Source organism: Sorex fumeus, unplaced genomic scaffold (genome assembly GCF_029834395.1).
Source record: "Sorex fumeus unplaced genomic scaffold, SorFum_2.1 ptg000063l, whole genome shotgun sequence".
Lineage (NCBI taxonomy): Eukaryota > Metazoa > Chordata > Mammalia > Eulipotyphla > Soricidae > Sorex > Sorex fumeus.
The window spans coordinates 24857066-24868026 of NW_026606120.1; the positions used below are offsets into that span (position 1 = coordinate 24857066).

The 10961-nt window shown below is 55.1% G+C and overlaps 1 protein-coding gene across 1 annotated transcript; it reads right to left on the reverse strand.

Moving 5' to 3' along the window:
* Nucleotides 1–297: 297 nt before the first annotated feature.
* LOC130034956 (NUT family member 2G-like) lies at nucleotides 298–8150 on the reverse strand. Its single transcript, XM_056126458.1, has 8 exons — nucleotides 7953–8150; nucleotides 7633–7850; nucleotides 6925–7053; nucleotides 6454–6546; nucleotides 5735–6005; nucleotides 4965–5081; nucleotides 4449–4550; nucleotides 298–447 (listed from the first exon to the last, which is right to left on the reverse strand). Exons 1-8 carry the CDS (start codon nucleotides 8148–8150, stop codon nucleotides 298–300), a joined length of 1278 nt encoding a protein of 425 aa, XP_055982433.1.
* Nucleotides 8151–10961: the final 2811 nt, after the last annotated feature.

A 10961-nucleotide genomic window follows, 5' to 3' on the forward strand; every position in this document is an offset into this window, starting at 1 on the left:
TTTCCAGCTCATCGATATTAACCCTCAGACCTCTACAGCACTGGCTCCTGTTGCTTTTAGTGCTTAAGGCCCTGTGGCAGGACCTGCAGTGACCGAAGAACATTCTGTCCCTGCTCTTTGCCCCAGTCCTCAGCATTCTTACTGGAGCCTCACACTTGCCACCATCTCTGTGGTTCTGTCCATCAGTTATGATCCCAAACCCAAGCCTGGAAAAGCAAAGCAAAACCAAATAAAGGCTCACCTTGCTCTGAAATTGGTGCATGTCCCTTCCTGTGGACTGGTCATCTGAACCCCTGGTCAAGGAAAGAAGTCTGGCAGGAAGGCTGACTGGCAGGAGGGCAGGCCACTGAGGCCACTGGCACCTGCTAAAAGAGTTGTCTGTGTCCACGTTGGTAGACTCTCCTCTGTGTCGAAGGTGAGCATATCTTCCCAGATGATGATCAATCTCTACCATCCCTCAGAAACAATAGGACAGGCCCATAACGCAAATGATGAAAACATCTCTGGAACCTGGAGGTCTGAGATGCAGAGGCAGCAGGGCTGATCGCACCCGAAGCCTCTCCACTTCATGTGTGGGTGCCTCTGTGTGAGTCCATGTCTCTTCTCATCAGGACACCAGTCCTGTTGGGTTTGGGTATTTATCAGTGATCTCTTTCCTGTTAATCACCCCTTTGAAAGAACTGACCTCCATGGGTCTGGGAGCTCTTAGAGCTGTTTGGGGGCATGTTCAGTATGCATCATTGGGTGCAGCCCTGGAGACACCCTGGCACTGAATTGCCATTGAATTGGCCAAGAAATGCCAGTGATGAAGTTTACATAGGTGTGCATAGATCTATCCCTCAGATGTGGCATATAAAGAGTTGTAATAAGGAAATAATAAATGCCAGAGACAATAAAAACTAAGGAAGAGTTTAGATAGTGGAGTTTCCTGGGTGGCAGGGGAAGATGGTCTGGGGGAGAGGGGACTGGAGCCATGGCTGGGGAGGGCAGTGGGCACTCTGGTGCTGGTGTGGTGAAGGGACACTGTGTCCATGGACCCCTACCACTGTAGCAGTGGGCAGTGCTGATACCCTTTCAGTAACAGTATTGCAAACCACACTGCCTAAAAGGGAAGTGAGAGGGGGTGGGGGGGGAGACAGACAGACAGACAGATAGACAGGCGCTCTTGTGCTGGTGTGTAGGACACTGTGTCCATGGTCCCCTATCACTGTAGCAGTGGGTAGTGGGCAGTGGGTGCTCTGGTGCTGGTGTGTAGGACACTGTGTTCATGGACCTCCATCACTGTAGCAGAGGGCGGTGGGCACTCTGGTGCTGGTGTGGTGGAGAGACACTCTGTCCATGAAACCCTATCGCAGTAGCATTAGAAATCATGGTACCGAATGTTTTAAAAATATAAAGAATCCCTCATGGTGCCCCCAGACCTCCTGAGCGTTCCTTGGGAAGACCCCCCCACCAACGCCAAGAGAGACCCTGAAACCAGCCCAATGGCTGCACATGCGTACTGAGGGGCGCAAAGGCCATGTGCTGCCAGACACACGCCCAGCCCAGCACCACTTTCAGGGGGGTGTCCTGTCCTCCTGCAGTCCCAGCAGCCAACATAGCCTTCCAGGGGAGCACAGCCGAGGTGCCCCGGCCTCTGCCCAGGCGCAGCACCCGCAGAGGGGCAGTCCTGTATGGGCCAGCAGACGGGCACCTTCTGAGGCAATAAGGCCCCAGGAAGCCCCAGACGTCTGCCAGGGTTTAGCAGCAGTGCAGGGTAAGCTCACAAGTTTGGTCCCCGGGACAGCGTATGTTCACTGGAGCAGTCAAGAGTGACTCCTCAGCGGGGCTGGAGCAATAGCACAGCGGGTAGGGCGTTTGCCAACCCGGGTTCGATTCCCAGAATTTCATATGGTCACCTGAGCACCGCCAGGGGTGATTCCTGAGTGCAGAGCCAGGAGTAACCCCTGTGCATGGCCGTGTGAGACCCAAAAAGCTTCCTCTCCTTCAAACAGAAAACAAATAAACAAACAGAAACAAAGAGTGACTCCTCAGTACAGAGCCATGAGGAGCCTGAGCACTTCTGGGTGTGACCCAACTGCCCCCAAATTGTTTTAATAATTCTGTTTGGGGGGTACATGTTATTCACTTTCATCCCCACTAACGTGTCCAAACACCTCTGCCACTGCCTTTTTGTCATTTCTAGTTCGTCCCTTCCCTCTCTGCAATGTAATTTTACGTGAATTCAAATTCACTAAATATTTTAAGAAACACATTTTATGCTTAACTTTTCATTAGTAATAGCACCGTAGCACTGTCCTCCCGTTGTTCATCGATTTGCTTGAGCAGGCACCAGTAATGTCTCACAACAAATGTGAGACTTGTTGTTACTGTGTTTGGCATATCGAATATGCCACGGGGAGCTTGCCAGGCTCTGCCATGTGGGCGAAATACTCTCGGTAGCTTGCCGGGCTCTACTAGGGGCGGAGGAATCGAACTTGGGTCAGCTGTATGCAAGGCAAACACCCTACCCGCTGTGCTATTGCTCCAGCCCTCATTAATAGTAGCACTGTCCTCCTGTTGTTCATCGATTCCCTCAAGCGGGCACCAGTAATGTCTCACAACAAATTGTGAGACTTGTTGTTACTGTTTTCGGCATATTGAATACGTCATGGGGAGCTTACTAGGCTTTGCCCAGTGGGCGAGATTCTCTTGGTAGCTTGCTGGGTTCTCCGAGAGGGGCGGAGGAATCGAACCCAGGTCAGCCATGTTGGCCGCCTACAAGGTAAACGCCTTACCCACTGTGCTATTGCTCCAGCCCGTTAATAGTGATAAGTGCAGAGAATTAAAATGTTTAACACTGAAGAGTTGTTTTCCTACTGTTTCTCAATAATTAGAGTTGTAACTAGTTTTTAAAAACTAGTAGTCTAATTCCCTGAGAATCTCTAAGGTCCTGAGTTTCAAATATCTTATCACTGAAAATGAAGAATGGTTCTCAAACACCTTCTCTACAGGTACCAGGACCATATTTAAATGGTAAAACACTTAACAATTAAATCAGTACATTAAATCGGCCCCTTTATTATTATTATATGATTATTTGGTTTTGGGGGTACACCTGGTATACTCACATCTTACTCCTGGATCTCTGAACAGACTCATTTATCACAGTGTGGGGGCTATATGGGGTGCTGGGAATCGAGTGCATGGATTGGCTATGGGCAAGGCATGCGACATATCTGCTATACTATCCCTCCCTCTTATTTTTTAAAGAGTGATGGCAAATGTTCAAATATGTCTGGTTACAAAAACATTTAAATTCAATGATGTGAAATCAAAGCATTGTACATTTTATGTGAGTGAAGAATATGATATGCAAATACCCAATGAGCTTTAATTTTTTATTTGGTCCAGGCTAATGCAGCAAGATGAGAGCCTTGTCTATGCCCTCAGGATGGTGTGGGCCTGCAGGTGACTGAGCACATCTTCCTCCAGATGGGAAGGACTCCTCCACTGTCCAGGGAGCACAGTACTCTCAGGGTTCCCCCCTCCCCTGTGATTCCCCTCACCCTTTGTGCTCTCAGGCCTCCCAAGGAGCACAAGTGAGAGGACAGACACTGAGATGTTTCCAATGAACTGAACTTTATTCACTATTTACACAATGACACAAAGAGGCTGCTCCAGTCAAACCCCCCATTCTAGGTACAGCCCCCCCCCATTCCAGAGCAGGCTTAGCTGAAGATCATGGGGAGCACAAGGCTTCTGGGTGCAGCCAGACCCTGGGAGGTGGTCAGGAGGAGCCCCCCGATATCCTACTGTCTCTTGTACCACTTCCCCCTCCTCTGGGCCATGGCAGGCTGGCACTTTCTCTTGGGGGGCAGGGAGGGGCCCTCCAGCTCCACAGTCAAGGCTGAGCCAGTAGACACTGTGGGGTGCTCCCTAGGACAGGGGGTCTTCTTAGCAGTGCGCCGCCTTGGGTGCAGAGGATTCTTCCTGGTAGGGGCCTTAGACTTGAAGGCCCTTGTGCGAGTGGATGGGAGCTCGGGATTCCCCTGACCTCCAGGCAGGTGGGGGCCAGTGTCGGGACCAGTGTCAGGGCCAGGGCTCCTGGGTAAGCCCCAGGACAGCAGGCTGTAGTGAGAGGTTAGGAGGAAGGACAGGCTGGTCAGGTCCTCTTCCTCCTTACTAGAGCCCTCTGCTGGCCCAGGCGACCCCTGGCCAGGAAGGGCCTCGCCCAGCATGCGGGGAGCCCTGCTGTCCAGAGTGGGTGCAGTGAGGCTGGGACAGGGGGCCGGTCCTGCCTGCAGTGGTGGAGACTCCAGGCTCCCCCGAGAGAGGACAGAGGCTCCAGGTGCCATCCCAGTGACCTCGGCCCGCCCAGGCCGTGAGGCGTGTCCAGAGTCAGTCTCAGATTCAGCGCTGGCCCCTGGCCTGTGGCCCCAGGTAGGTGTTGGGGTGCAGTAGCCTGCTGCACTCTCAGCTGGACTCGAGTCCTTTAGGGACACCTGGTGTTGGGGACGAGCCTTCATGACCTCCTTGTCCTGCGGGGTCTGCAGACGCTTTTCCACAAGCTGGGGAGAGAAGGAACATTGTGGGCATGTGGGGGTGCAGGGTGGGACAGAGAGTGACCCTGATTCCTCCCGAAACAGAAAAACCAGATCTCTGTCCCACTAAGGGTCCTCACCCCATATTCACGTCCTCCTCTCACCTGAGGACTCAGAGGGAGGCGCCTGGTCATGACATGGGCAGGGAGGCCACCAAGTGACCAAGACCCAGGGCGCTAGGGCGCCCCTCCTGACTCACGACCCACCTGCTGCTCTGAGTGCCCTGGGCCCTGTCCACTGTGTCCCCTGCAGGGTCTCTTTCCCAGGAATCATGTGAAATATGCCTCCTGTTTGTCCTGATTTGCTGCCCACTAACTTACAGGAATGCCTCGCATTACTCCCCTGGGCCCCACATGGACCTCAGAGACCCATCTGCCTCACCTGTGCGGGGGTGAGTCCTTCCTCCTCCTCCAGCTCCTCAGCCAGGGCCGGGAAATCCAGCTGGGACTCTGGGGAGACCAGGTACTCCAGGAAGCTGGGATGAAGGATCGCCTCAGCCTGGGAGAGGGAAGCAGGGGTGAGGGTCCTCGTAGGGAACAGGAGGGAATGAGGAAGCAAACACACCTGTCCCCAGCACAGTGCAGGGGCTTGAACAGCTGCACAAAGTCAAACACAGACCCACACCGGGAGAACTCACACACACACACACACACACACACACACACAGATGCAAACACACCCTCACCCACAAAGGCACACCGACTATTCACCTACTCTCACAGAGAAGCACATGTAAACACACATGGATTCATGCAAACACCTGACACAAAGACACACACTCTTCCACCTCTAGGTACATGTACATGTATCTGCACGTGTCTGCACAGAGCCCACACAGTACACACAGAGGTAGACACAGAGATGTTCACACATTGACCAAACCCAAAAATGCACAGAAAGAGCCAATGCTTGTACACAGAGAGACACACGTGCACACATGCGCACAAACACAAGCAGAAATATCTAAACACAGGTGTGCATTTACACACAGAGCTCAAAGCAGAGACCGCACATCACTGCCAAGCCCTGGACAGAAGCAGCCCTGCACCCTCCCGACCCCACAGCAGCATGGACGCGGGGTCCCCTCACATCCCTCTCTTCTTCCTTCCTCCTCAGCCTGTGTCCCCAAGAAGGCCAGACCCCAGGCCCACCTTGGTGACGAAGGCCTCCTGGGAGCACAGCTCGTACACATAGCTCAGGAGCCCCGGGTCAGGGCAGGTCCCAGCCTCCTCTTGCTGCTCCTCCCTGTCCACTGCCCGTTGGCCGAGGGGCGCCCTGCAGACTGAGTCGGGGGCCTTTAGCAGCTCGTCCATGATGTCCATGTACTCCTGCACGGCCTCAGGAGGGATCTCCTCAGGGGTCTTGGTCTTGGGGGGCTGCTGAGGTTTGTGTGTCTTGGGGCGGGCTGCCCGGGCCTGGGGTCTGGCCTTCTTGGGGACACAGGCTGAGGAGGAAGGAAGAAGAGAGGGATGTGAGGGGACCCCGCGTCCATGCCCTCAGACACACAGCACTGAGCACAGAGTCGGGGACGGGTCCCTGTAGGCTGGATCAGGGCCCTAGAATCCAGTGACTGTGTGAGGGATGAGGTGGCCCTCAACGGGAGGATTGACCAACTGTGTCCCCAGGGTCTCCGACCCCACTTCAAAGGTGAATCTGATGCCTCAGGCAGCGTGGGGTGTGCTAGGAGAGGGAGAAACCAGTGGACAGGAAGCTGCTGACCACAGGTCTGGGGGTCATCGGGAGAGTGAAGGCTCCCTGTCAGGTCAAGACCCACGAGGGCCTTCCCAGGTCCTGTGGCCCTTAGCTGGGAGCAGGGTCCGTACCTGTCTGCTGGTCTGGCGGTGGGCCTGGAGCCCCCTGAGCCCCAGGCCTGGGTGGGGCGGGGAGTGGCAGGCCCTGCACCCCGTTCGTCCACTGCAGTTTCTGCACCTCCATCTCCTCCTCGGCCTCGAACTCCATGAACCTGGTGTGGGGAACACAGGCCCTCATGAGTCGGGTTGAACCGGACTGAGCAGGATGAGTAAGGGACAGGGGATGCTCATGGCCCAGTCCCCAGGAGGGTAGAGAATGGGGTGGACACGGACCCCAGCACCCCCAGCGATCCCCCACATTGGCCCTGGAGGGTCACAGGAGGTCAGGGACTGTGACCCTCTGACTGTGGTCAGGAGCCCCAGAGTGGGCTTGGGAAAAGTGTCCCGGCTCCGGGAGGAACAAGTTTCCGCAGTGGAAGGGTCTCCCGGGGCTGCCAAGCCCTCCCTTCCCCTCGGCCATCTGGGACCAGCCCCTGAAGCTCGGGCCTGCAGCCACCCTGACCCCCACTCTCTGCTCAGGCCTGACTCACTTGGCCGCCATGTCGTAGTAGATCATGCGGTCATAGTTGCTCTTGCCCTGCCATTCCTGCAGGGCCCGGTGCAGGCCTTCCTCCAGGCTCATGGTGGGCTTCAGGCGGGCCAGGGTGCGCAGCACCGGGCTGCAAGAACAGGCTCGGTCAGGCTCTGCGTCTGCCGGGAGCCCCCGCCGCCCCACACCCATGCCTTGACCCCCGATATCGGCCTGATCTCCCCTCCCAGAGTGGACTCTGCCTCCTATACCCCAGTCCAGTGGCCCTGCTGGCATCCACTCTTAGCTCTGGGGATACGTCATGAGACGCCTAGGCCGAGCAGTCATGGCCTGTCCGAATTCTGTCACATCTGTGCTGTGTTTGGTCTTGGGAACGGAATGTCTGTCCTTCAGACCACAGGTCGGGACCAACCCTGATGAGGGGACTGAGGTGAGGCTTAGGGCATGGCTGGTCACTACGGGCCTTTGAGCCAGAACCCCAGGATGGCATTCCTGAGTACAGCCAGTGAGTGGGGCTGTGCTGAGGTGCTGGGCAGTGTGGCCACCGGTCCTACAGGCCATGATGCACTGAGGGTGATTCCTGTATGTGCTATCCCTGGGGACAGGGTCCTCATCCTTCCTCCAGCTCTCCCATGGACCCTACCCTGGGTGTCACCCCAGTCCCCTCCTGGGAAACTCCCATTAGCTCTAGGACCCCCGAGGGACTCACATGAAGAAGCAGGAAAGGGCCTCAGTGTCCGGAGTCTGAGGAAGGTACCTCCGGGCCAGGGCCTTGAAGCGCTGCCAGCGCCGGAAGTTCTCGTAGACGCTGTTGGGGTTTCTGGAGCTTTTAGGCGGTGACTGGCTCCGGGTGGCCGCCGGACCACTGTCCCCACAAACCCACTGGGTCAGTGTCCCACTGCTGGATGGGAGGATGATGGGGGCCACCTGGGCCACTGGCAGTGGAGCCTGTGGACGATGGTCTTCTGTCCCAGCCTGGGTGCCAGTAGTAGCTGGGGTGGACATAATTGTCTCCGGCCCAGAGGACACCAAGTAGAGTGGTGCAGGATGCCCGGCCACCGTAGTAGGAGCTTCTGCGGTCCCCCAGTTGAGTGGAGCCTGTGTCAGGATGACAGGCTGGTTCTGGGATGACTCCACAAGCCCTGCTTCAGGGCTGACCTGGATGATGATCTTGCAAGGTCCAGGGTTGTGGGGGCCAGGACCGGCAGCTCCTGCCACCACGGGCATCATGGGAAAAGGTGACAGCACCAGAGGGTTGCCGGGAACGCTGGTCGAGGTCACCAGAGGGGGCATCTGGATCGGCTCCCAGGGTGGTGGCTGGGGGGGCCCTGGATTGAGAAAGGGCAAGACCCTGAAGACACCGAGGAGAGGAGGGAGGGGGAATGAGAGGGGGATGGTACAGGGAGCAGCGGTGCCTCATTGGCTCAACCATCTCTAGATCAGGCCCTTTGATGGGAATGAGGCAGCATGCCCTGTCTCAGCCCTGAGTTGCTGACACAGGCCATCCTTCCCCTCCAACTGGGTTATGCTTTGTGGAGATCCTAAGGCCAGGGTCCTTGTGTCCTGGGATGGCCTCTGTGCTGACCACCCTGACCTCTCACACCCTGCCCTCCAGCCTCTTTGGAGCTTCCCAACATGTACCTGGACACACTGGTCTGTCGGCAAGAGACCCTGCTGGGTCAGTCACAGAGACTGGACCAGCCGCACCACAGGTGCTCAGCACCTACAGGGTCCCATGACAACAGAGTCTAAAGGACAGACTGTCTACTCAGGCTGTAGGCTCATCAGGGCCTCCTGCTTCACTAAGAAGGCAAACACCTCTGAAAATGTGTTCTTCCCAAGAAGTGCCCAGGACCCAGACAGGAGCACAATACCCACTGCCTAGCCTGTGCACAGTAAACCCACAGTCAACCCTCCACACTGGCGGGTGTTGCCACCCTGTCTCTCGAACACTTAGTCACAGTTTCTACCTCCAACATTCTCTTCCCACGAGAGTGGCCTGGAAAGTGGTCCTGGGCTCCATGAGTTACGCCAGTTCCATCAGGGACGATGGCAAGGATGGAAAAGGTCAGAGATTTCACCAGTCAGACTCTGGGAGGTTTCCAGAGTTCTGGAGCTGGTGGTCATGGTAGATTGAAAATTGGTGACATCTTCTAAATAATCTAAGACTTTATCCCAGTGACAGGATCCTAAACATCAGGCATAAACCAGGTGCCAGGAGAGAGAAAATTGTCTGCAACCATACTTGCACACGAGGAATTCAGGCAGAGACTGGTCCTAGAGACGCCCTAGAGCCTGTGTGCATCACGCTCAAGACAGAGGCCCTGAGGCTCCAACTGCTCTGAGGATGCTATCATTTTGCCTCAGCACATTCCACCTCCCCTCAAGGAACAGACCTTCACAGGCTTTACTCAGGAAAACCCAACAAATCACACCCACAGACATAGAGACACCCCCTCACACACCCCCACACATTCTCTCCCTCCCTTCCTCCCTCTCTCTTTCTCTTTCTCTCTCTCTCTCTCTCTCTGTCTGTCTCTCTCACACACACACATTCATCTCTACCCCCCTCTAGGGTATGAGGGGGGATGTGATTACCAATCATTCTTCACCTCAGAGCTGAAATACAGACTGGTCCCCATGAAATGCCAGACCATGGAAGAACAAACTTCACCAAAAGAACAATCCAGAACAACTCAAGAGTCTGAGTCATAACTACGCTGAAGTCACCTGTCTCCTAGTCTGCTGACCCAGGGCAGCTACTGGGCTCAGCCAGGAGAGAGTTCCCATCTGCAGGGGGGTCAGGCTCTAATTGTGGCAGTTAGCCACTTGTAGCCCAGCTCTCGCGTGGACCCATCATGGCAGAAGTGCACACAGACAACCTCACTCAACAAGGTTCAGGCTGGACCATCTCTGCTGAGTTGCCCACATCAGGTTGAGCTCAGCCCAAGTCCAAATCCTTCTAAACTTATTCTAGAGCACAGGAGGGGACAAGGACTCAGCATGCCTCGGTGTTCCCTGTGCCACCACCAAACAGACCCTCCATACACATGACAAATGGCCTTGTTCCCCCATCCACAAGCAGGGACACTCACACACAAAGCAACAATATGCCTGCTACCTCCCTCTGTCCATACCCATGACCTTCCCCCTGTCATTTGACACACCTCCACGGATGCCCTCCCAGTCCCCTCAGGTCCTCCTGGGCTCCCATTGCTGTGCAGGTGAGCTATCTATGAAGCCCAGTCCTTTCTCCTCTTTTACCCCTTCAAAACTTGGTGTCCCCAGTCAGGATAACTCTGAACCCAAAGGCTTTCAAGGTGGCAGAGACTTTCTCACATACACAGACACCCTCACAGGCTTACCTCCTTCTGACGCCATCCCCGTAGACGAGGCCAGAGGCCACTACAGCTTATCAGCCTTCACAATGGCAAAAGGCAGGACCTGTATCAGACAGTGAACTGCTCACGCAGATGCTCAGGATCCGAGTGGGTGAGGGAGAGGTTTGGATTCAAACCTCAGAATGTTGGGCCAAGACATTCTGCAGTGGGGGAGGGGAGGGCCAGGAGGGCCTGGCTGGGGAAACATTCCATGAAGGGCTCTGATTGGTGGGCCAGGACCAGATCTTTCCTTCAAACTGGTCAGTGGCAGCGCTGCTCACATGGCCTCTTCTAGCAACTTAGACCAAGTTTCCCCATTCTCAGCACACAGGTTGGCTTGGTCTTTGCTGGATCTCAATACTTTATCCACCAGTCTACTTGTGTGCCCCTCAAATCTCTCTCCTTCCTCTCTCCCTGTTGACCTCCTTCAACAGAGGCTACTCTTTCTTTGAAAAATTCAGTCATTAGTGATTTGTGAACCCATGGAGGTCACAATTTGAGAGGAGTTTTCCCCAGCAAATGCAGTGGGTTTTGCTTTATTGTTTGTTTGTTTCCTGATCATTCATTAGGGTCCAGTCCCTAGGACTGAAAGGAATGCAGATTTGTCTAGCATGTTTGACTAACATTTTCAAAGTTTCTTTCTACTGGAAGCTCTTAC

Bases quoted from the DNA above. Each gene is read 5' to 3' on its own strand.
- LOC130034956 (XM_056126458.1), bottom strand. From the start codon at position 8,150: ATGCCCGTGGTGGCAGGAGCTGCCGGTCCTGGCCCCCACAACCCTGGA. The intron at 6,006-6,453 runs GCCTGGGGCTCA...CAAGAAGGCCAG, and splicing joins CCACTCCCCGCCCCACCCAG to ACCCCAGGCCCGGGCAGCCC. The intron at 5,082-5,734 runs GTGGGCCTGGGG...TCCCTCTCCCAG, and splicing joins AGGAGGCCTTCGTCACCAAG to GCTGAGGCGATCCTTCATCC.